This window comes from Ptychodera flava, chromosome 7 (genome assembly GCF_041260155.1).
Source record: "Ptychodera flava strain L36383 chromosome 7, AS_Pfla_20210202, whole genome shotgun sequence".
In the NCBI taxonomy this organism is placed as follows: domain Eukaryota; kingdom Metazoa; phylum Hemichordata; class Enteropneusta; family Ptychoderidae; genus Ptychodera; species Ptychodera flava.
In genome coordinates, this window is record NC_091934.1 from 31628718 (window position 1) to 31650752 (window position 22035).

Here is a 22035-nt window from a genome sequence, read left to right on the forward strand (position 1 = left end):
AGAGAGATAGACAGATGGACAGACAGAGTAGACAGACAGAGGTACAGGGACAGACGCAGACTCACAGATGAGGTAGACAGGCAGAGAAAGAGAAAGAGAGATAGACACAGAGACATTGAGAGAGAGACACACACACAGAGACACACACGGACAGATAGAGAGACAGAGAGACACACACGGACAGACAGAGTAGACAGACAGACTGACAGACAGAAGTAAAGGGACAGACGCAGACACAAAGACGAAGTATAGACAGACAGACAGAGATAGACAGACAGACAGACACATCGGACGGAAAGACAGACGGACGGACGAACGGACAACTGAGGTAGAGAATAACAGAGTCGGGGACACAGATAGTCCGAGAGAATTAGACTGAGACAGAAAGAGATATGTAGACGGTGACAGGAACAAAGATAGATAGACAGAGACACAGGAAATAGGCAAAGAGAGACTGTGACACAGGCTCATGAAAAGACTGACAAACAAAATGGTGAACACGGCGATATGAAGTCAATCATAAAGTCATGTCACAAAGAGTGTTGTTGTCCCTGTAGAGTTATTCAAATCTCAGTGATAGTTATTTAAGACCACTTGACTTACAAACAACGACATTGTGCGAAGATAATTTACATACTGTAGTATGTCCTAGGATTTGTGATTTTTGCAAAGGGAGGTAGTTCGGGTTAGCTGTTATCTGACTATCGGCGACCCACACAGTTTATCTGTATTATTGACAATATCTTAAAACAGTTGTTTACGTTTACCCATCTGTGGTTGCTTATCACTCAAACTCATTGATTATAATATCAACGAAACCTGTTCCCCTTAAAGATAGTGTCACCCCACGATTTTTTCCCTCCTCCGCATCGTTACCAAAATAGATGTTAATTGGTGCCGAACATGCACTTGTAGCATGAACACAATTGGCCATTTCCTGGCGATATAAACCGCAAGGGTCCGCAAAATGATCGGCAATGTCATGAAATCGGAGTCCGGTGGTCAAATGACAAATAATTGTTATTTTCCCTAGCCTGAACCCGGTAACCCCGCTTGAGAAATAATTGCCCTGCGCCATGATGGCTGAGCAATTTCTATCTTGGTCGTCGTGTGCACCTGAACAAATATTTGAAAAATAAAAGGTCTGTCTTGAAAACATGTTTTTTTATTGTTCGGTTGGACTTGTTTCGGTAATTGCTCTTTGGACGCATTAAGCTACAACCCATTGCAATATACAAGCTCCACTCAAGGCTAATTAGTTCATCGCGATATTTATAGCTCTATGGCAATGTTGTTAGGTAATGTCACCACTGTGCTTCGTCTTCGCTTTGCTCTGATTTTTCACACACTGCGCATATTCTTTGAGAAGTACTAGTCGCAATGAACGTTGCTTATAGCCGAACACAATACACGATTTTTTTTTAAATAATCCATGCTACACAGGTGTCACACGACGGTAGCGATAATAACATAATTATTTTAACCAGAACTTGAGATTATTTGTGGTTGTCATTGACAAATAACTCCTCACACGGGTTCATGAGTTGCTCACATTCGGTTTTTTTTTAAACGTCACCTGAGGAAATTAAAACGCGTATTAGAAAACAGTGAGCTTTGTTTTAAAGTTAGTCGAAAACAGTCCCATGTTTGACACTGTTAAGTGACTATGCCTCAACTCATGGCGAATTAATTTGTGAATATTTGAGTTGGGTGAACGCGATTATTTCTGTTCTCATGTGAGTGAGGCGAACGCAATGATGAGTGGGTATACACGATAAAAGGGGGCACACCCGGAACACGCAGGTCACTACTGCACATACGTAGCGCAAAGGTAACGCGTTCGATAGATAGGAAAACCTGACCTGGGCTGCCAAATTTCAAAAAGGTCTGTATGAAATAGAAGAGACGCAAGAGAAACTGTTGCGAATGATTTTTTTTAAATCACCGACTTGAATAAAGTTCCATTCGCTTATCCACTTGCTTATAAACGAGCGTCCATGATCGAGGAATTCGGCTAATGTTTTGAACACAGCAGCTGTTTTCCACTGAAATCGAATGTTTTTGAGGACCACAATAACGATGTTATTAGCTTGTCTGATTAATTTGTAGTGACAAACCATCGTGATTAATTCTAACGAGTAGTCCGGCAGCCAAATCCACTTTTTGTCCTGAACCTTGTGTTAGGGTCTTAAGTTTTTTTTAAACCGGATTTTGCTAGTCAAGATAACCAAAGTGAAAAAAATAGTTACTGGATCTCTGTCAGTATTGAGCAATTTTAGATAATTAGCATAAACAAAATGGCCGCCAAATTATCACAAATTACCATTGGAAGCAGTAGAAGTAGGCTTTATATTGTTAAAGTCTGCTAATAAAAGCACATTTCTATCAGTGCTTCAACTAAAAAAAGGTTAGTAATCATAGATGAATAAATGTAAATACTAATTTGCATAAATTAACACAAAATTACAAATTACCATTGGAAGCAGTATAGAAGTAGGCTTTATATTGTTAAAGTCTGCCAGTAAAAGCACATTTCTGTTAGTGCTTCAACTAAAAAAAGGTTAGTAATCATAGATGAATAACTTTAAATACTAATTTGCATAAATTAACACAAAATTATCACAAATTACCATTGGAAGCAGTAGAAGTAGGCTTTATATTGTTAAAGTCTGCTAGTAAAAGCACATTTCTATTAGTGCTTCAACTAAAAAAAGGTTAATAATCATAGATGAATAAATTTAAATACTCATTTTTAAATACTCATTTGCATAAATTAACACATAAACCAAATTTTAAGGAAAGCTTGAACTGTACCAAAGTAGATTATAAACAATGCTACAATGAATGCTAAATGAAGTGGTGCGGAAAAGGGGAAGGCAGCTCCACACACCATACTACTTTTGCGGATATTCAGTGTTTTCCTATGTTACTCGTAATATGTTTTATATTTTCGTCTTCTATAATTTTGGACACAGTGTTGGGACACTATGGCGAAACAAAAAGTCTACAACGAGGTAAAAGTAGGCTCCGTGTTTCATACAGCTCTCTCAACATTATACACGTGCCCGAACACAAATATAACCGGTCCAATAACTGGCAAACGAAAATACCACAACAGTCTTACAAGGAATACAATCTCTAACAGAAAGAGACCAAATACAACAAGCAAAGAAGCTCCTCGGACGTTTCGAAGAAGAAGTCAAATAACAACTTACACATAAACTCAAAATATAAGTTGTTACGTACAAAAAACTACTTCCCCAAACCAAACCAAAGGGCTCTTTTTCAGGGCCACCAAATTTTTCAGCCAAAGAACTACCATTGAAATACGATGGCCAGGCCGCCATCATATTCAAAATACACACAGAGAAAATTTAACAGATTGAGGAAATCTTCTCTGATAATGGAAGCAAAAGAAAAGAATTAATTAAAGAAACAAACAAAAAATAAGACGCAAACAGGCGTACCAAATACAAATCCCTAAGAACACTAAATGTATTAAAATATCTCTCGGAATATAAACAGCACGATTGGAACTAATTTGGGATAATTGGATTTTCATATTTTGCGAATTTCTGAAAAGTGTACATGTTCGATGCCATATAGCTGAATGTTGTAGTATCGCAAATTACTCATAAAAACAAGTGTGTAATATAAAAGAAAAGCAGATTAGATTACATTTGAAGATTAAATCGACATTATGTCACCATCCAATTATCCCAAATTAGTTCCAATTGTGTTAACTCCTGAAATAACATTGAATAGAGGCTTAAAATTTATCCCTGGAAAATTCCGAAATTCATTTCAATACAACCCAATCTAACATAATATAGGCAGAAAAAATGCCATTAAAACACTATCAAATTGAACCATAACATTACCATAAAACCATTCGATAAAGACAGGGGAAATGGAATAGCAATATCAAATTAAACAGATTACATTGAAGAAAGTCACAGACTTTTAAGCCAAAAGAGATTACGATACAAAAGTGCATGTAAATGACAGCGACAACACAACCAGAAAACTACACGGACATGTACTAAAATAAACAAATAGACAAATGATACGTTCAAATATCATGATCCCTTGAATACACATAATATGCACACCTACACAGTATCCACTCCAAAAATTCAAAAAAGTCACCAGCATCAGCAAAATTCATTTGTCGTCACGGTCCAAATTATTTATGGCTGCTCTAGCCCAACACACAAAATATCGGAATACATAAGATAGACTATTTCTTAAAACTGATTGTACAAAACCAGCCAATGTACATTAAAGACGCAACGGACTTTACCAACAAACTAAGCAAGATAACAATACAACATAATGCATTACTAGTCACTCTGGATGTAATCTCGATGTACACTAATACTCCACAAATTAAACTGAAGCCAGCTGTCACAAACGCACTTGATTCAGTATCAACTATCAATTACAGCTGTAAAATATAAAAAAAAGATCGAAGCGTTCCACAAAAGAATGACTAACAATATTTCTGCAACATAACACGGTTGAATTTAACAGAAACGTCTATCAACAGATTTGTGGCTGTAGCCTGGGTTCACCAGTTTCGCGGGAAATCGCTGATACAACATTCTACAACCTTGAAACTGAGGTCATTAAACTACACAGAAGCAGATTTTTCTTTTGGAAACGATTCAGAGATGATGTTTTCATGATCTATACGGGAACAGAAACTAAGCTGAATGTGAATTTATGGCTAACATCAAGAAGTTACACTGAACTTTCAAATTTACAATAGAGTATTCTCCTCAAAGTGTCATTAATGATTTACTAAGTCAACGATACAAAAAAGGGAGAATTCTCGACAAAAAAATTCACACCAAAATAACTGACCATTTCAATATCTAGCCAGAAACTCGTGTGACCCAAAAAGGTATTTTTACTGGTTTAATTAAGGTAAATTGCTGAGATATGCCCGTGTAACAACATATAATAATAACCAAGACTTGACAAGAAAGTCGAATTTTCAACAAAAAACAAAAACAAAACAAAAACAAGGTTATAAGACCACATAAATCGCACAATCAGAAAAAGGAAGTTGGACACACAAAGTGCGAATCGTACCTCAAACTAGGGAAAATCAATAATAACAAAACTAATATACCGGTACATACGCAACCAAATACAGTCCACAAATTAGAACAAACGATATAATAGCACTAACAATGAAATGGAAAATAATTGAAAGCGATGAACGTCTTCAGCTTTTGTTCCATGAAAAACCAATAATAGCATACAAGAGAAACAAAACTTAAAAGATGAATTACTTGTAGTAAGAGCCAAAATCAACGCAAAGGATCGACGAAAAAGAGAAAAAAAACAACAAATAAAAACATAAGTAAATAACAAGAGAGTTCAACAACATCCAAAGGAAAACAGGCCATACACAGACAATACAAATATACAATCTCATACTGGATGGCATTCAGATCCAAATATATCAGTAATAGTTTCGTTACTAAATGAACAAATGTAATTCTAATAATTCTAATAATTCTAAATGTAATACACAAACAAAATAAGGATATAAATATTAAGAGACTGAAGAAGAACTCACATTTAAGAGTTTCGAAATGCACGTTAAAATGGATCACAAATGATTTTGACACCACAGACCGAACGACGAATCGTCATAGTACATCCAAAAATAAATTAAACCCCCCAAAAATACACATATTAAGAGTAACATACGAAAAAATTGAACATCCTCAAATATAGTATGGTGTGTTGAGCCGCCTTCCCCTTTTTACCTTTAGAGAACCCGAGTAACTTTGGAAATATCTTCTATAAGTTATTGTACTCCAAACCCATAGTCTTTTTCTGATACACAAAGTGTGGCTAATCATGGATTCAATGTGACGTCAGAAGATTCCATATCAACCTCGAAAATAGTGTAAATCACAACGTTTTTTTTTCTTAAATGTACATGGAATGCATTGATAGTCGAGCTGGGAAAAAGTTCCCACCTTACTTAATCATTGTTTCGGTTAGAAAATCACAACTCAGGTTGGTTTTAGCCAAGGCATAAAGATCACTAACTTACTTAGAAACATAACAGAGGCTCGTGGGAGAGTGAAACACAATTACCAGAACGCTGTCCGCATCAGTTGATATATTTTTACAAGTAAACAGACAAGTTCTCGACAATGGACGAAGGCTAAACTAGTCGGTTGCTTATATGTCTGATTATCAACATTAAATTTGCAACAGAAAAAGAAGTTCATGTACGTGCAACTATTAAAACTGATGTAAAAGCTACTGTGTGTGTTAAAATAACTGCACAAAGTACAGTAAATGATAATAATGTAGAGTTACGCTTAACAAAGAATTGTTTACAGCTGGCCGCCATCTTGAAATTATGCAAATTAGCATGTCATTCAAATAATATATGCCAACATTTATGTTCCACTTTGACGTTAGCAACTGCTTGGTGATTAAACGAGAAAAAACAAAGTTACAGTATGTATAAAGCAATTTGAGTCTTCTTTCTCATACAAAGTGCAATAAGCTGGCGGCCATTTTGATTATGCTAATTTTCTCAAATTGCTCAATGCTGACAGAGGGCCAGTAGTAATACTTCTTTTTGTGGTGGTCTTGGCAAACGAAAGCAACCAAGAAAAAAACTTAAGACCACAAAGCAAGGTTTACCCCACTGGCTGCTGGCTGCCGGACATGTTTACAGCTAGCCGCCATCTTGGAATTATGCAAATTAGCATGTCATTCAAATAATATGTCAATATCTATATTCCAGTTTTCCGTCAGCAACTGCTTGGTGATTAAACGAGAAAAACAAAGTTACAATATGTATCAAGCCATTTGAGTCTTCTTTCTCATACAAAAAGCAATAAGCTGGCGGCCATTTTGATTATGCTAATTTTCTCAAATTGCTCAATGCTGACAGAGGGCCAGTAATTAAATTCTTTTTTGTGGTGGTCTTGACAAACGAAATCCACCAAGAAAAAAACTTAAGACCACAAAGCAAGGTTTACCCCACTGGCTGCCGGACTAGAGTAACCATTTCATCGCCGGTTCAAGGGCACGCGCCCGCTGAGAAAGACCTTTTTTTCAAGTACTGAGGGGGCGACAAGCAGAGGATGATGGGAGTTGGGATGTCAATGATATCCCACTTACCAAGATCGCATCGTGCAGATTACGCTTTATGGAGAGTACTTTTTGTCTTCTTTCCCTGTCGAGAAAACAATAAAAACCGTGTCATTTGTTTGGTTTTTTTTCCCACAGCATGTACGCGGCTTAGCCGCGTGTCCTAGTGTCACGTGGACGGGATCTTAGAGAATCACTATCTGCCGCAGCACTGGCTTCGCTGAATCAAGTTTTGAAACACGCATGCTCACAATTACCTCTAAAACTATCGGCAAAATAAACCATATGAGAAAGAATTTTTTAGCGAGGTGAAAAGTAGTCGGCATTAAGTCCCTTTTCCTTGGCAAAACAAAATATTTTGTTAGCTGAAACTAAGTTTGACACTGGGATATAGGCCAGTAAACGACTTTCTTTGTATTTATTTATTTATTTATATATTTATTTATTTATTTACTAATTTATGTTTAATTTTTTACTATTTTTTATTTGTTTGTTTGCCTGATTCTTGTTGTTAATCAATTTATTTACTTATACTTACTTATCTAAGTATCTATTTATTTTCTTACTGGAACCAAAAGTAAATTGTTATTTTTGATAAATTTATTTTCTCTACTTAACTGAACAAAAGCGATATTCAGTGCATGCATGTACCTCTAGGACATAAGTTGGAAAACTTCGCTGTTTACCCTGACCAAAAAAAAAACTCGAACAATTTACACCCCTCTCCCAGTTATAAGTTGATTTTGTCTCATGGTAAAAAAAAATTTGGCTTTACCGGCTGGAAGGGGTAACCGCCAAAAGGGAGATTTTTAACACGCGTCTGCTTTCCCCATCCTCCCCCGCCCCTCCTAAAATGATAAAATTGTGCTATATGTATTGTTCATTCAATGATGCAGCCATACGAGATAAACAAAGTGTAATTACACAATTGGATGTGTTGCACAGAGGTATGCCTCCTAGGGTCTGTTGCTTGGGTTACAACTTAGCGTGACATAGTATGTTAACGAAGGGTTCAAAGAGAAGCCAAGTACCTGAAAGCTCATTCGTGTTACACTATTTTTATCTCTAAAATATTTAAATCGAGTGAACACGTGATGCTGATTTTTGCAATAAATAGTGTACATTTACTTTTAAATAGCTTCTTTGCCTGTGCTCATTGAACTCGTCAAATGCTGTGTTCTACTCTCTGTCTGTCTGTCTGTCTGTCTGTCTGTCTGTCTGTCTGTCTGTCTGTCTCTCTCTCTCTCTCTCCCTCGAATGCTATTTTCGTTGCTTAACTGATCACCTGCCGATGAGACAATTTCGAAACTTAAATCCTCTCTATATTCGTCAAATAGCCCACCCAATTCTGCGTACACTGAATTTGCCATCGGTAGGTTTCGGTACAGATGTGCAAGGTACAGCAAATTTGACATCACCGTGTAAGGTTGTATGTACCGCGTCATCGTGTTTTCTTCTCAAAGTTTAAGGTAATATGCACCTCGTAAGTAAAAGACAAACTTTCGCTCAAATTTTCCTCAAGGAATCCTCCAACTATTCACTTTCAAAATGAAGAATAAAAATCGGGGTTCATCGAGCAAATTTTGATACTATAGAAACAAATTACCCAAGATTTACCGATATTTGAAATCCAAAATGGCCGCTATCCCCGTGTTAACTTCGTGGAGAAAAATAGAATTTTCGATTTTCAAAAAACTAAGACGGTCAAAGTTTTTCTTACTCAAGGAGATTCGAACTGAACCCCACAAGTGGTGGATCAGAAAAGAATCAAAAAGATTTCAGAGTCCAAATATCTGTCCCCGAGGCGCATTCTACCGTAAATAGTGCAAAATGTGTCGGTCATCGAGACATAAAAGATGTCGACTCGTTGACTCCATTGGATAGAAATACTGTCAATGTGTTGTATCGGTTTGTTTTAATACTTGTAAAATGTCATGGCTTGGATCCACAGTATTGCAATGATGTATTTCTCTGATATGACCAGAGCATTCTATGTTTTTTTTCAACTAATGAGTGATGTGTCTTGTAAGACCAGTGCTTCTGTTTTGCTTATCGAACCAAATGATTAAATGAGTCGGCGTCTTGCATGTCAGGGTTATGAGGGCATTTTTTGCGCGCCTTTAAGAAGGAAATGTGCTGGATATACATGGAGCCGAAACCATGGCAACAGTGAAGTGAGATCTACAATGTATAGGACGAATTGCTTCAACGCGTGAACGTTAAGAGCAAAACAAGAATATCATTTCATTATCTTCGAAGAACAGAAATGCTATAAAACAGATCAATTTTGATCACCTATTGTCAATAACAGCAATACATCAGGGAGGTAAACATTCGAGTTTACTCCCACCGTGCAGCAGACGGACTAAGATCATTATTTTGTCACAAATTGTAGACTTGCGTAATAACAGTGATTCGTCATTATAGCAAAGTAACAAAAAACAATCTTTCTTTCAATTTTTCCAACGAAAGTGGCTAATTATGACATATAATTAGATGACACATCCCAAATGACAAAATTTGAGGTTTTTGAGACTCTGTAAATGCGTCACTTACTCGTCACTGAAGCCGTCTTCGTGCAGAATTTTCATCTGTTTCATGATTGTACTCTTTCCGGATTCCCCCGCTCCTGTAACCATGGAAACAATGAAAACAATAATATCATTCTCCTGCCACAGCTTACGGTTACTAGATACACCACTAGATCGGTAGATCACTCAATTCTCTTGTAAAACCCCAGGGGATAGAGAGCAAGGCCTTTACAAATTAATTATGATGAATAATTATAATATATGAACACTTTCATAACACTAGCTTGAACAGTGTCACTGTATACCTTTTAATATTTTGTATTTTTTTTATAGTTTAGTTTGGTAATTTTGTCACATACTTGATCGAAGTCGCCATCTTGATGGCGCTGTATGTAACGGCACATGGTCGACGTCGAACAGTATTTTGCTTTACGTAGAATGCGCTTCTTGGACAGATATTCAGACTCTCAAACTTTGACATTTTTTTCTGATCTACCACTTGTGGGGGTTTATTTTAAAGCTCTTGGTGTAATAAAACTTTCTACCGCCTTAGTTTTTCGTAAATTGAAAATTTTATTCATGCATTCACACAGGGATGGCGGCCATTTTGAATTTCTAATATCGGCAAATCTTGGGTAGTTTGTTTCTCTAGTACCAAAATTTCTACGTTGACCGCCAATTTTTATTCTTGCTTATGAAAGTGAACGGTTGAAAGATTCTTTGAGGAAAATTTGAGAAGAAATTGAGAGTCTTTTGTGATCGAGGCGCATATTACCTTAAGAGCGAACGATAATACGAACATACAGAAATCAAGACATTTATCTGCAGAGAGGTGTCTTGCCGAAGCAACCATGACAGGTCGATGGTTCTACATGCGTGCTTGCAAATTACCTTACCCAAATAAAACTCCCATCGTGCAATCATAAAACGATTGACTCCAGCAAAAAAAAATCAAACAATATTATTTTATTTCCCCCTGACTCTAGGACAAGTGGGTGTTAAAATTTTTTATAACAATTGTGTTTCACACTATTAAAAATACATCCGGCACATATCATAGCCTGTAGCGAGTGACACCGCTAATAACACAGTTACATGTCTGTCATTATACAAGTCATATTGACGAAGAGCTCTTCGCGTAGGAGAGGGGAGCATTTTATTTCAAATTAAACTGGTTCGTTTCAGGCTGAAAGGTGTATTTGACGTGCTATTTGCGGGTCTGGTTTCCTGTTGACGGCTCGGAAAAAAACACATGTGCGATCTTCTGGGCTTTATTCCCACCCTGAACGGAGCTTGTCAAGGTGATACTGCCAATTGTGAACACTCGCTTGAGTCTCTCTCCTTTGAGAAGCTCAAGACAGGGACAAATCCTAAGGATGATATCACATAAAAAGGCTGATTTGACAGTTTGTTTTTTTCAAAAGCAGCCCGGACTAACTATTTAAGAGTGCGGCACTGTGTAGCTAGACTTTAGCGGGGCATTAGTAACACAGTTCGATGTGTATTAACCGTTTAATTGCCATTCTTTCAGAAATACGAAGCCTTGGCTGCGCTTGGCGCGGCAACATGCAACTTACCTAATAGAAGCAGCTTCATCCATCTTTTGTGGTAAGTCTGATATTCCTTGCCGCTCTTCTTCAAGAATTTGTCGATCTCTTTGCTCCGTCTTATCGCCTCCTGGTCGGCTTTCATTTTACCGCCTTTGCTCTGCGCCGACGGTTTCACCACCGGCGTGTACGTGGAAGTCGCCGACGTTGTCGTCGTTCGTGATGTCCCCGACAACGACGACAAGGGAAACGCGCTCTGGCGATCTTTAGTCTTGGAAAGAACTGGAAGAAAGAGTTGAGGGGGAGAAAAGAAACGAGCAAGAATGAGTGTCTTGCGATATGTACTGTTGCTTCGTTTGCTCAGTGGGTCTTACTGGTGGATAAATACTCGCCGCTCAGGGGTCTGCTAATGGTCTTGGGGAAACGACAGATGGTTTTGTATTGGCCTATTTTGGACACTTTTAAAGTGAGCCACGCCCATCAAAGACAAAATTGCTCTCAGTTGGTCAAACTGTAGTAATAACATTCGACCGGTCTATTTTTAACCTCATTCTCTGGTCAGTGTCCTTCCTTTTCACGCATAATCCACTCCTGATCACTCCATATGCCTGTCTCGTCAATACCTCACAAAATTGCCCGGCTATTTTGTTTTGTTTTTGTATTGTTTTTATTTACTGTTTTGTCTACCGTGATTAAGTTTACTTAAAAAGCTGAAAAGATCACGACAATGACAACCTGTTGCGCCTCTTACAGAGGTAAAAAAATATTGGCAGTGTTTGGCTACTTTTCGCATACAAGATCCGCCTGAAGTTTTGATTTTTCGCCTCTTTCAGAGCTCGTAACAAGCTGGACGGGTAGTACTTCTTTCACGTAGAGAAAACCTGTAAATTCCTGCAACGCGAAAAGAACAATGCAGTCGATTGTTTCGATTCTGTGTAAAATGCGGCGCGGCTGTTTTTTATCACTTCAACTTCAGTCCCGTTCTATTTATTTTTTTCATCGCTATTTTTCGTATATGTCACACCGACTTTCAGTCGCCTCAGACTTGCAGAATAGAATGATTTTTTTTTAGATCAACACGTTTCGTTGCCGCACTGCGTGAGCGAGTATTCGAACATTGCGTGGTACTTCACACTCAGCAATCGCTATCAAGCCTTTGCGTACAAGTAGTCTCTTATGTAACACCGGTCGACTATAGCACACGACGATTACAAAATGAGGTGACAGATTAAACGACATACGGACCAAGTTAAAAAATATACGAGAAAATATTTCCACAAGTTTGTCACGATTAGAAAACAATATACCAACGAACCGGTCATTTAATATCCATCTATCGATATATCTATTTATATATCCGTTCACGTGTTGTTTATTATAAATTTCATTTACATTGTTGATTTGATGACCAAGACCGACTGACAATTTTATCAAACTGACTCTCTCCCTATCGAGGCAAAAAGATGTTGCTATGGGAAGTGCTATGAATCATGTTTAGAGTATAGGCCCTTGACGGAAGACAAGGCGTCACACACTCGTTGGAGAGGGAAAAACAGAAAAGGGTAGCCCATTGAACCGCACTAATGAGTTGCAAGTGCCGGTGAAAGCGACATTTGAACCCGGTAGACGAGAGAAGTTATTACGTGTCATATGCCGTCTTTAGTTATTATGTGCAGTGTGTAGTTATATTATGCACCGTCTCCAGTTATTCTGAACCGCCTCTAGTTAGTAAACTTAGTGTCATCTCTAGTTATTATGTGTCATCTCTACTTATTATGTACTGTCTTTAGTTACTATGCAACAAATTTAGTTATTATGTGCCATATCTATTATTATTTGCCTTCTTATGGTTCTTTCGTTCCGTCTCTACGTTTGACGCATATTAATCTCCCTTTCTTCGTATCTTCCGTTGTGTCTTTTATTTCTTTTTATCAAAGGGACAAAGTCGGCCTTTTTTCATGAATTTTGTTTAATGCAAGACACTAATTATATTGTTTGACATGTTGAAGGATATTGAATGAATGGGTGACCATGCATATATTCAACCCCGGCTTTAAACAAATTAAATGAAACCATCGCGAAAATGAATTAATGTTCATGACCATTAATTCATTTTCGTCATGGTTTCGTTTATCGTGTCTTGAAAACCGGGGTCGGATATATGCATGGTCATCTGTTCATTCAGTATGTTTCGACATGTCAAACATACTAGTATCTCACATCACACAAATTTCATGAAAAATGGCCGAGTTTGTCCCTTTTATTTCAAATTGTTAAATTTTATGGTGTTATTTGATTAATTTGTCGGATAATTATTCAATTGACAATTTACATATAAATTAATTTATCATTTTTCTGTTCTTGTTATGTTTCATATTTCTTTCATCATTTGTCTGTTTGAGTGTTTGGTCATTAATCTATTTCTCACAAACGTTATTTTTATATTTACCTAAAAATCTAGCCATCTGTGTATGTATGTATGTATGTATGTATGTATGTATGTATGTATGTATGTATGTATGTATGTATGTATGTATGTATGTATGTATGTATGTATGTATGTATGTATGTATGTATGTATGTATGTATGTACGTACGTACGTACGTACGCACGCACACACGCACGTATCTATGTATCTATGTATCTATGTATCTACCTAAGTATCGATCTATGTGTCTATGTATCAATGTATCGATCTATGTGTATATCTATAATCTATCTATGTATCTAATCTATGTCCACCTACATACGAACGAAGCCGTAACACAGGTGCGAGCAACGATTTGAAAGTTAGTTTGAAATTAGTTTACATCAAAATCATGGACCCCTATCTTGAACTGGCGGTTTATTTCAGTTTTCTTTCAGGGTTTCCTAACAGAAGCATCTTTTTACACAAAAAAAACAATGAGCCACAAGTATACCTTCTTGACATTGACCGGCCTGGACACATAGTCGTGACTCTGCTCTCCAAGTGGTAGCATCTGGACCTGCCCCTATATTGGTCACCTGTTTTGCCAGTCAGATGGAGATAGTTCCGTTTATTGGAAAGACCGAAATAAACGTGGTGGAGAAGATGACCCGCCAGTTTAATCCAAGCAGTTTTGCATTATGAAATGTTCCCTGAAATATCAGTAGTGGGGATTATGAATCAAACTGTGCGAGCACTAACAGTTAAAAAGGCCAATTTAAACATGCTTCTGAGGGATTTCGGAGGGGAAGGACGAACGAGTATGGGCCTACAGTTATTAATATCACTCTCATAAGTACTCCTTGTGTGTCGGAATAACATTGAGCGCTTCTTACAGTTTGAGGACGGCACTGACCACTGCTTATTATATTAAAAAATATCGGCGAAAAGTCGGCGGTACACGACTCTCCCGTCTTCAGAAGTGATTGATATCGGTCCTAATGATAACAGATAACCAAAACAAGATTCTGTTGTCGCCGGTCGTGTCAATTTTGATTGACTGAACTCGCGACTTGATGGAATCCACGATCAAGACGTATTATGGTTTCAAATTTGCTGACTTGATATCTCCCGTGTCATAAAATCAACTCGATTTCCCAGAATTGACGCGGTCCGCAGGTCCAACCTGTTCAATAACAGAGTGTAACCAAAACTTCTGAAGGACGCGAATCTACGCACAAATTCTTTGAACTGGTCTTCAACGCTTTTCACTTATACAAGCAAGGACGCCCCCAGTGGGTGACATTGTTGATCCGACCTGTTGACCTCATGGGACTCGCCGTATGTCAGTCTTTGCTGCGATTATTGACGGTAATTAAAATTCTCCACACATCACTTTTCACGACTTTCGATACATACCGCTACCTCAAACATGAAACGTAAGAGATATCATTTTGGCTAAATTTCCCTTTAACTCTACTCAGAGCCATTTCAGATATTTTCAAGTTCGGCCTGACGTCTGATGGAACATTTTCAATATCTAATGTCGTTGATTAACCACAAGCCAAAGTTTGCCGGCGTTGTATTTGTGGAGTCATTGCCACGACACTTTTGGGTTCGTTCAAAGTGAAGTACAGGTGGCTAAACTTGGCTGATAGCATTGCCTGACTCTCATCGACAGACACTTGACAGACACACGCTTCACGTTGTTCAGTTGAGTGCTGCCCTGGGAGAAAAACTTTAAAGTGTGTCACTACAAATATTATCTGACGTCTGCCCCCCCCCCCTCTCCCCGAGAGCACCTTTCTTTATTAAAAAGGATTTCAGCATGTTTGCTTTGAAACCCAATTTACTCCCATTCTCGGACCGAAAATCGGACAAGGGTCAAGGGTCAGTTGAATGACAATGCCGCTTATAATAAAAACTCAGCAGGACGCAACCCCATCCCTAAGATCGGTGATCATCGTTGACAGCTGCAACCCAGGTACATCTTTCACGTAAGTCGACCTTCCCCTCCCCTTCTGATCGAGAGACAAAAAAGTGTCACTATGGCAACAGATGATTGTGCGCACAACCATGGTACAAATTTTGCAATATTAAAAAAAAGTCAACACAAGTATGGCAATTACAAAGGTAGATTGGTAAAAACGTTCAAATACCGGATAATGCCTAAAATTAGATCATCTATTCCGACAGCAATTTAGAAAAATCGAGCCAAAATTTCGGGTTTAGTTTTGATGTTTTTGTTCAGCTAATGTTGTTTTCCTCGCCGTTCCTCATAATTGTTACCATCTCAACACCACAATACAAATTTAAAGAAATAATATCAAATGTAATGAGTTCATTTCCTAACACGGGGTCTTCTGCCTGCCTTTGATACTGTACGCAAGACCGTCGAATAAAACATTTCGCGTTAAGCCACACCCTCCTTTAATAAGGACGGTCCTTGGGTCATGACCCGACGATAATTGGACAAGTCTTTTGTATCCCTCTGTGCGTCTCACTATCAATTTAATAAAAAACTGGGAACAGTCAGCGGACCTCTATTATTCATGTTACTCAATAGTTCTAATAGTTGAACAAAGGCTTCCTTTATATCTTCACTGAAGTAAGTGGGCCAATCGCCCCTCACCACACACATATGACTTGTGTGTAGTGCTTGTCAACTTGAACAACAGGGTGCATCGATTGAACACCGTGTGATCACTTTCTAGGGGTCTCCGTTTAAAAAAAACAAAACTTGAATAATGTCCCACATTTTGTGCTCTCATATACAAAAAAGCAGTGTCGAAACAGTTTTGCAGGTAGCGATGAAATCGCTACATTGGGACTTTCTTAAAGCGTTCCTGTGCAACCGATGGGGGAACCAATGCGCCACCTTGTGACCTACTTAACTTTTTACGAGTGATTAAATGAAAACACCAGTAGCAGTAAGATTTGAATTTTGTACCGATAACTCCCGCGACATAGATTTCAGTTTTGCTTTATTTGAAGCTTTACATGGTTGCCTGATATTTAGGCTTGGACTTGGTGTATCGACGCTGTAAAATTGTTCTACGGACATACGGCTTAAAATGGAATATCTTGCAAGAAACCTTATTGAGTATATAGACCACACTATTACACAAGAACTGAAAAACCGAGAAAGAATTGCTGATTATAATATAAATGATAACCCGACGTACAGGTATTTAAACCTGAGGTGCCAACACACGGTATTTTCCCTATATATTAGCGGTGTCCTGTACAAATTATAGGGAACTACGTATTTTTTCTTTAGTCGTACTCGACCCTAGCAATATCATGAACTAAAATGAAAGTAATCAAACGTACAAACTTTTCAACAGCCATAATCACCTCACGTATTTTCAATAATTTGACCCAATGGTTATATGATTGAACGCGTTACGACACCGGCAAGCGATACAGCAGTGGCGTTTTACTGGTCAGTCTAAAATTTGGGAATTGTATAGAATATCTGCCATAAAAGATTCGCTATGGCAGAAGTGAAATTGCAGGCATCGTCGATAAACTCGTTTCTCTGAGCTGCATTAATTAGTTTTGCTCCGTGTTCCTAACTTTCGAACCTGATACAAGATCGATTCAAACTGCTACAGAGGGAAAATTAAGGAAAAAAACGACTTTCAACAACTTCACACCTAACGTGCATACTGGAATATTCTCATTGGATGAAAGGTGTATGCAAATCTTTATTTAAATTACCTACAGCGCACTCCTTTCATAGGCGACTATGCATATTAGATAGTGCATTTGAAACCAAGGGATTAATTGATAGATTACAAGATCTCGTGACTTATGAGCGAACGTCTTAGATCAAACTCGCTTTCGTCGAATAACACATCAATTCAGTTTGTCAAAAATCGAATACGGTGTCAGCGAACTGCAACGGTTTTTTTTTCGGAGTAAAAATAAAATGTGTATGATTGTTCAGTACTGAACGAAGGTATACAGTTGAGTGACTATATCCGAGTTGCTGACTACAAAGACACATTGCCAGTATATCATTTATTTTTTAAAAGAGTAACACACTTCCTTGAGTCTGTCGGGTCCTAAAAATTCCGAATTCAACTCTACCCAAGACATGGTGTCTGCAGTTCTTAGAACACAGGGGCTGTTTTTGTCTAAATGTTTGTAAAGGCTTTTGATATGAACAGCAGCTGCGCGGCATTGAATTGAAGACTGATGACATAGTGTACCCAAACTGCATGTCTCGGCTATAGTCATAGATAAAAATATATTAACCTTGTCATTCTGATTATATTGTTGAAACCTTGTCTTGACTTTAAGTGTCTTGTAGTCTCAAGTGACGTTATTTGGACTACGTCTTCTTGTCCGCCTTGCTTATTTTCACGGTATAGTCTCTACACTTCTTTCTAACTGTAAAATTCTCCCAGGTTGATAGTCAGTTTATTTAGCAGCCAGGAATCGTAAACCAGGGGACACTGTGTCCCTCTCCCGCTTATTTTTTGGGACATTTTGCACATTTTGGGGACAACATGGGTCAGTTGTAAATCAAATTTTGTATCATTTGATTATAAATTAGTTTCACAAAATGATATACAATGTACATGCCTGTAAATTCAAACGATTGAACATCATTTTAGATTTCCCGCAATTTTCAAAAACTAATCTTATGACAGAGAAAATAAAGATTTCTACAACAAAATGTCGACCATCAGGCTAGCGCTTGTTTCTTGGATGATTACGATGTGTATGTGCACGAAATACTGCATTTTTTGTACGTTTCCGTGGGGGCACCATTTTACGAGTGCGGCACCAAATCAGCGAGCAGTGATATTTCTACACACGTCCTTCAGTTAGCACATTTATGGGAACCAAATTTGGTTTGAAAATAAAATTTGAAAATAAGGCATCAAATTCACAGCTATATGTGCCTTTAACGTTTAGTTATTTCTAAGAAGTGTAACTTTGAAAACAATGTTTCATAAACTGTGTGATTGATGATTATTTTATGTATAAAACAGGACAATTTGTTCATAAAGCAATCAAACTATATGAACAAAACGAGCGTTTGCCACGTCTTTTCTTAGAAGCCTCTGGCCATTTCCATCCCAGCGGTGAACATTATTAATCGTTCGCAACTGCTCTCCTATAAAAGCTTGCCTTCAATTTACTACGTGTTGTTGAGTTGAGATGTAACATATTGCATGTACCTATGGAGCACATTCGCAACCAGCAGAGTTTGGACATCCACTGAAAATGCTATGCTGTCGCAGTTTGATACAGTCAATGCAAACATATAGGATTCATTCTTTCGGTGGCACCATAAGACTATCAAGAATGTTACGGCAAAGCTATCTTAACGTCTTTGGCGTTCGGCCATGGTGACCCACTATGTATAGTTTGACCTACTTTCAATCCGGTGCAACCAACAGTGATATTTGCAATGGGTGTGTGGGATCTGAAAACCGATTTCAGAGGCACTTCTGGCCGACAAATCATGCAAGAATTGCGTTCAGAAATGGCTAAGTCAACTTACCAAGTCACAAACAGGAGCAAAACCTCAGTGAACGAAATTGAAAGCACAGATCCGAGTGTTGGATGACCCAAATTTAAGAGACAAGCCAGCATCATCAACTGGACTATCTCAACCAACACTATTAATCATGCCACCTTTTTTTGTCTGAACGTTCTCAGACTGACCCCTTCACAGTGCTTTCAATCATTCGTGTGCAGTATGCAAGTCACTAAAAACAGGGAAAGATTGTGTCAAAGTTCATGACGCAATGGCCCTGAAGATGGGGTTAGATATTATTGATATGTAAGGTCAAAGGTCAACAATGCAAGGAACTGGTGTGTTTGTGGTCTTTTCTAAAACAGATTGACGAAAGTCGATTTTAAACAAAATATACAGAGGCAGGTGTTTGAAGTTACTTTATCTTGCTCGTTACGGTGACGGTGACTTGGTTTTTATCACTACCCCCAATGGCGGTTAATGGAAGCGCCCTGCAACTCGCCTAGTACTTGCAGGCTGGTGGGATTGTTAAAACCATCATTTGTCCTTGAAATGTCCTGTCCTTGATATCGTTGATCTGGTTGTTAACATATTTGTTTTTGTCCGTTATATATATATATATATATATATATATATATATATATATATATATATATATATATATATATATATATATATATATATATATAGATAGATAGATAGATAGATAGATAGATAGATAGATAGATAGATAGATAGATAGATAGATAGATAGATAGATAGATAGATAGATAGATAGATAGATAGATAGATAGATGGATAGTGTGTTTATCGTTTCTTGGTTCTGTTTCTCTCGCTCGTATTTGCGCACCTTACATTGTCCTAGGCCTTTTTAAAGAGACAAGGATTGACCCATGACTGCTACGGAACACATCATGTCCCACTTTTGTTGCCTTCGTCTGCTTCGTGTACCAAGCTCTATCAGCCAGTGTATCTGCCATTCTGCAAGCCTATCTGTTCACCTAAATACTGTGTAATATGCCTCGCAAAATCACCCCCCCCCCTCCACAAGTGGCACTCAAATTACGCTATTGTCTCCATGCATGCTGCTATACAGATGGCGTGATGCCCATGCAGCTTCAATAGTATCCGTCTATACGACAGAGAAGTCAATCAAAGGAGTGTAAATTTACCAACAACGTCAAACGGGCATTTGTGAGGGAAGCAGCAACCGGAATGAGATAAACCACGAATTGATTCAGCGGGCCGTGACATATTTAGGTTCAGCACCGAGAGTTGCTGGTTTGCGAGCATGTGCAGAAAAAAGCCCCGCGGATATTAAATCGCTATGGACTGACAGCCTCTCTGTATTACGAGCGAATCATGCACGAAAAAGGTGTTCGGCACACCTTGTGTCGGTACTCAAATGTTCACCGTACCGTCGGGGAAGCTCATGCGATGGCGAAGAAGGAATAAATAACGTTGCAGGCTGTAGGTGCATCGAGAAAAAATTTGACCAGACATCGAGTTTCACGGTTCAGAGAGCTCGATACCTGTCGGTCACCACTACAAGTCAAAATGGCGCTTCAGAAGGGCTACCGGTCTCCACACACTTACCTTGCGAGGGTTTCAAAGCTGTGTACGACATGTCGAGCCTTCATAATCGGGGTTTACCGTCCTGCGGTGGAAACAAGCGGACTTCATGTTCTGCCCCCTGACTCGGCGATGTGGTGGCCGCGACGCCACGGGTGAAAGGTCGCATTGTGTACACGCGAAGTTTGAACGACGTCTGGCTGCCACAGTTGTATTGTACCAACAACAATAATAAAACGCTATTCCACCAAGTATTATGAGCGTGCTGTGGTTTCCTATGGTGGCATTTTAATAGGCTTTAACTGACATTGCACGGAGCTGGTTTGTTGATCTCCTTAAATCATGGTATTGCCACTGAAAACTCTGCGCCCACTGCTCAAGCGATGTCGTCAGAAATGTCCGACTTTCGATTGCGCCATATTACAGCTTTCGCAAACTCACCTTTAATGGAGTAAATTGTTGCGGTCCTCACACTGTTTCATGATTTTTCTCCTCTACAGTTCCGTCAACGACGCTGATATTGAAGCGGTAGTACAAACGGTAGCGCCGCGCCAACTCAAACAGAGACTGTTAAAACGTCCTCATGCAACTTATCGACCGGTTTCTAAAAATACAGCAACTTTCCAATACAGTGAATATTTTCAATAGGTTATCCACTTTCCCCTCTCTTTTTTTGCTTTAAAAGGTGTTCCACGTTTACCTCAAAGGTATAAAGCTATTTTTGTATGTTAAGCGGTTTCTAAAATCGGCTATCGCTTCTAAAAATAGCACGTCCCCAATTTGCAAGATAAAGGCGCCAACCTTGTAATTTAAACATAATCTCGGTCGCTTGGCAATTAATGTTGAGCAAATCATAAACTAGGCATGCGTGCAGGTCGTCGCTGGCGATAATTAAAATTGTGCAGACGAGAGAAGGTCATCGCGCGCGCTGAAAAAAAAATGAGAGACCTTAAAAGCGCGCGTTTACTCGGTCGTTCTGTAAATAAATACGTGCACTTGTGGATGTTTACTGGGATTATTGACTTGAAAGACGAGCTAACACCTTACACTTTCTGCGGTTTTCGTTGTTTTCGCCTGACTAGTTCACTGACACATGTAAGGCTTAGCGCACAAAGCTGGCTGTTGTTACCGTGTTTGAATTTCACAGACCCCTGATTATAGTTCGACCTCGCCGGAGTTTATTTTTGGAAGGCTGTTGGCCAAATCGACGCGTTTGTTATAAATATAGATTGGGCGGGTTAAGCTGGGGTCACGCATTCCAAAAAAACCTGTCTGACAACGGCGTCCATACTTCTCGCCTGCGAGTTAGTGTATCTCGCCGTGATAAGCCACTATGAGCTATAGAA

The 22035-nt window shown here is 38.6% G+C and overlaps 1 protein-coding gene across 1 annotated transcript in view; it reads right to left on the reverse strand.

The window, feature by feature from the left end:
- LOC139137277 (guanine nucleotide-binding protein G(s) subunit alpha-like) overlaps positions 1–20862 on the reverse strand; it is a 29043-nt gene extending 8181 nt beyond the window's left edge. The window contains exons 1-4 of the mRNA XM_070705278.1: positions 20714–20862; positions 11243–11494; positions 9691–9763; positions 7165–7219 (exon numbers count right to left, since the gene is read on the reverse strand). Of these exons, the coding sequence (XP_070561379.1) occupies positions 7165–7219; positions 9691–9763; positions 11243–11494; positions 20714–20744 (411 nt within the window). The 5' untranslated portion in view covers positions 20745–20862. The remainder of the gene's footprint in view (positions 1–7164; positions 7220–9690; positions 9764–11242; positions 11495–20713) is intronic.
- Positions 20863–22035: the final 1173 nt, after the last annotated feature.